The 2,812-nt window shown below is 45.1% G+C and overlaps 1 protein-coding gene across 1 annotated transcript; it reads right to left on the reverse strand.

Annotated features, from left to right (window-relative positions):
* Window positions 1-824: 824 nt before the first annotated feature.
* On the reverse strand, window positions 825-1,779 carry LOC102454342 (olfactory receptor 5G9-like). Its single transcript, XM_006114038.3, has one exon. The coding sequence runs from the start codon at window positions 1,761-1,763 to the stop codon at window positions 825-827; it is 939 nt and encodes a 312-aa protein (XP_006114100.3). The 5' UTR covers window positions 1,764-1,779.
* Window positions 1,780-2,812: the final 1,033 nt, after the last annotated feature.

The raw sequence follows: 2,812 nt of genomic DNA on the forward strand, positions 1-2,812 counted from the left end.
ATTTGGACTCAGCAATACACAATCAGGAGCAGCAGAGGGGGAAAAACGCAAATACAGCACAGTACTAAGTTAAATGTAAACTACTATCTATAATAAAGGAAAAGTTAAAAAAAACATTTTGACAAGGTAAGGAAACTATTTTCGTATTTATTTGACTCAGATGAAAATGGTGAAAAGCCGCATTTTTCTTCTCTATAGGAAAGTTTTGAAGCTGCATTAAATTAACATTCAGATATGGGATACCCAGATGTGGGTGTCTCTGCATCTTTCCCATTCAAGCCTAAGTCTGTCTGTGAATCCAGTCCCAGATGGAGTTACGCCGGTTGGTGGCAATGGAGTCATGCCGATTTACACCTACTGGGGATCTGACCCACTGGGTTCAATGGAGTCACACCAATTAGACCAGCTGAAGAATTCAATCCAAGTACCAGGCTAACACCTCAGGTCTGTCTAGACTACAGGGTTTTGTTGACAAAGTGAACTTTTGTCGACCAAACTATCCCTGCGTCTACACTACCGCCGCATTTTGTCAACAGCAAGACAACAGAACGCGGCAGTTTGGTTGACGGCGGTAAATCTCGTTTTACGAGGAATAACGCCTTTTTTTAGAGTTGCGTCGAAAAAAAGGCGCTATTCCATACAAACTGTGCTTTTTTGAAAGAGAACGTCTACACTCTCTTTTGAAAAAGTGGCTCTCTTTTACGACAGAACTGGTTGTAGTCTAGATGTTCCTTTTCAACAGAGGCTTTGTGGACAGTGTCTGTCGACAACGCCTCCGTTGAAAAAGGCATGCAGTCTAGAGGTAACCCTTATTCGAGAACATCCTAAACACTAGACCTAAACCTCAGTTTCCCCAACATTCTCCCTAGAGCTGTTTTCACCTCCTTGTTTTGCAGGCTGTAGATGATGGGGTTTAACATGGGAGTCAGGATGCTATACTGGATAGAGACCAGTTCATCCAGAACCACAGAGGATGCGGAGCTGGGTTTGGTGTATTGGAAAAACGCTGTGAGATACAACAAGCCAACCACAGTCAGGTGAGAACTGCAGGTGTTGAAGGCCTTCCGCCGGCCTTCTGCCGAGCGTATCCTCAGGACAGTGGAGATGATGAGAACATAGGAGATGAGGGTGAGGAGGAAGGAGCTCAGTCCCAATACGACAGCAGATGTGAGCAGCACCATCTGCTCCTTGAGGGGCGAGGTGCAGGACAGCTGTAGCAGAGGAGGGGGCTCGCAGCTGAAATGGTGGATTTGATTGGGCCCACAGAACTGCAACTGGAGGACAACGACCGTGTAAACTAGCCCATCTAAGATGCCCAAAGTCCATGCACCAGCCTCCAGCAGTACACAGGTGCCTTTCTTCATGGTCGCCGCGTAACGCAACGGGTCACAGATGGCCACGTAACGGTCATAGGCCATGGCTGAGAGAGTGAACACTTCTGTACCGGCCGAGAAGATGATGAAGAACATCTGAGCAATGCAGCCATTGAAAGAAATAGTTTTGTTCTCTGACAGGAAGTCTGTCAGCATTTTAGGCACCGTGACTGAGGAATAACAGAGATCAACAAAGGAGAGATGGAAGAGAAAGAAATACATGGGATTGTGAAGGTGAGAATCGGCTCTTATCACCAACATGATCAGTGTGTTCCCAGTCAGGGTGACAAGGTAAATAAGTAAAAATACCAGGAAAAGAAATTTCTGCACTTGTGGATCATTGGAAAGTCTCAGGAGAATAAATTCGGTCACGGTGGTTTGATTTTCCATTGACTCTCATTCAGGAAGTCTGTGATCTGGAAGGAATGAAAAAACATATGAAATGAACAACTATCATAGAAGTCAACTGAGGATTTCACTTTCATTCACTAAATTTAGAGGAAGACACAGAGAAGTCGGTTTGACTTTGTGTCTTTCACATAGCCAAAATGGGCGAGATTCACAAAAGGATTTGGGAACAGTTTGGACACCGAAATTCCACTGTCAGCACCACAGATATCCGCAAAATCCCTTCTCAGCAGAGACTATGGACCAATCTGATGTGAGCCTCAGTTGAAGTTGCTCCACCGTGGTTCACACTGGGGCCGGAGGTCTGTATCCCACGTCTCCTACTAGCAATGCTCTACTCAGCAGGCTAGGAAGTCATTCACTTTTCCTTGTCTGTGGCCCAGTATCTCTTTAATCTGTCCCACTAATGTCCCTAGCGCCGCATCTGATTTTTATCAACTAAAGAGTTGGCTCCTTGGCTCCAGTGGAGTTTTGGTTGATTTGTACAAGCTGGGAATCTGGAGAATGCTATAAAAGTTAGGCTTTGTCTAATGCACTTTGTAGCTTTTTTGAGATTAGATTGGGTTGACCCTTAATAAATATCTAGGTTTTCAATATTACTGCTACGACTACTACTAAATCTACTACTACTACTAAAACGCCAAAGCTAGCATCGTTGGTTTGGCACCCAGCACAGAATAGCTAACTAGACCCAATATGGATGATGCAGTCAAACTGATTAGTATCCAGGCCATGAAGAGTTTCTCAGAAGATACATGGTCTTAGCTAGAATTCATCCTGCTCCTCCAACAAGTGGAGGTGGGTAATGCTACATCAGAACTGGAAGGAATCTCGCAGGGCCAACAAGGCCAGTCCCCTGCCCTCATGTCAGCACCAAATACCATCTAGACCATTGCTGATAATTGTCTTTCTAGCCAGCTCTTAAATATCTCCACAGATGGAGATTCCACAACCTCCCTAGGCAATTTATTCCAGTGTTTGACCACCCTGAGAGGCAGGACGTTTCTCCTAACGTCCAACCTCAACCTCCC

The sequence above is a fragment of the Pelodiscus sinensis genome, chromosome 30, assembly GCF_049634645.1.
Source record: "Pelodiscus sinensis isolate JC-2024 chromosome 30, ASM4963464v1, whole genome shotgun sequence".
NCBI classification, from domain to species: domain Eukaryota; kingdom Metazoa; phylum Chordata; order Testudines; family Trionychidae; genus Pelodiscus; species Pelodiscus sinensis.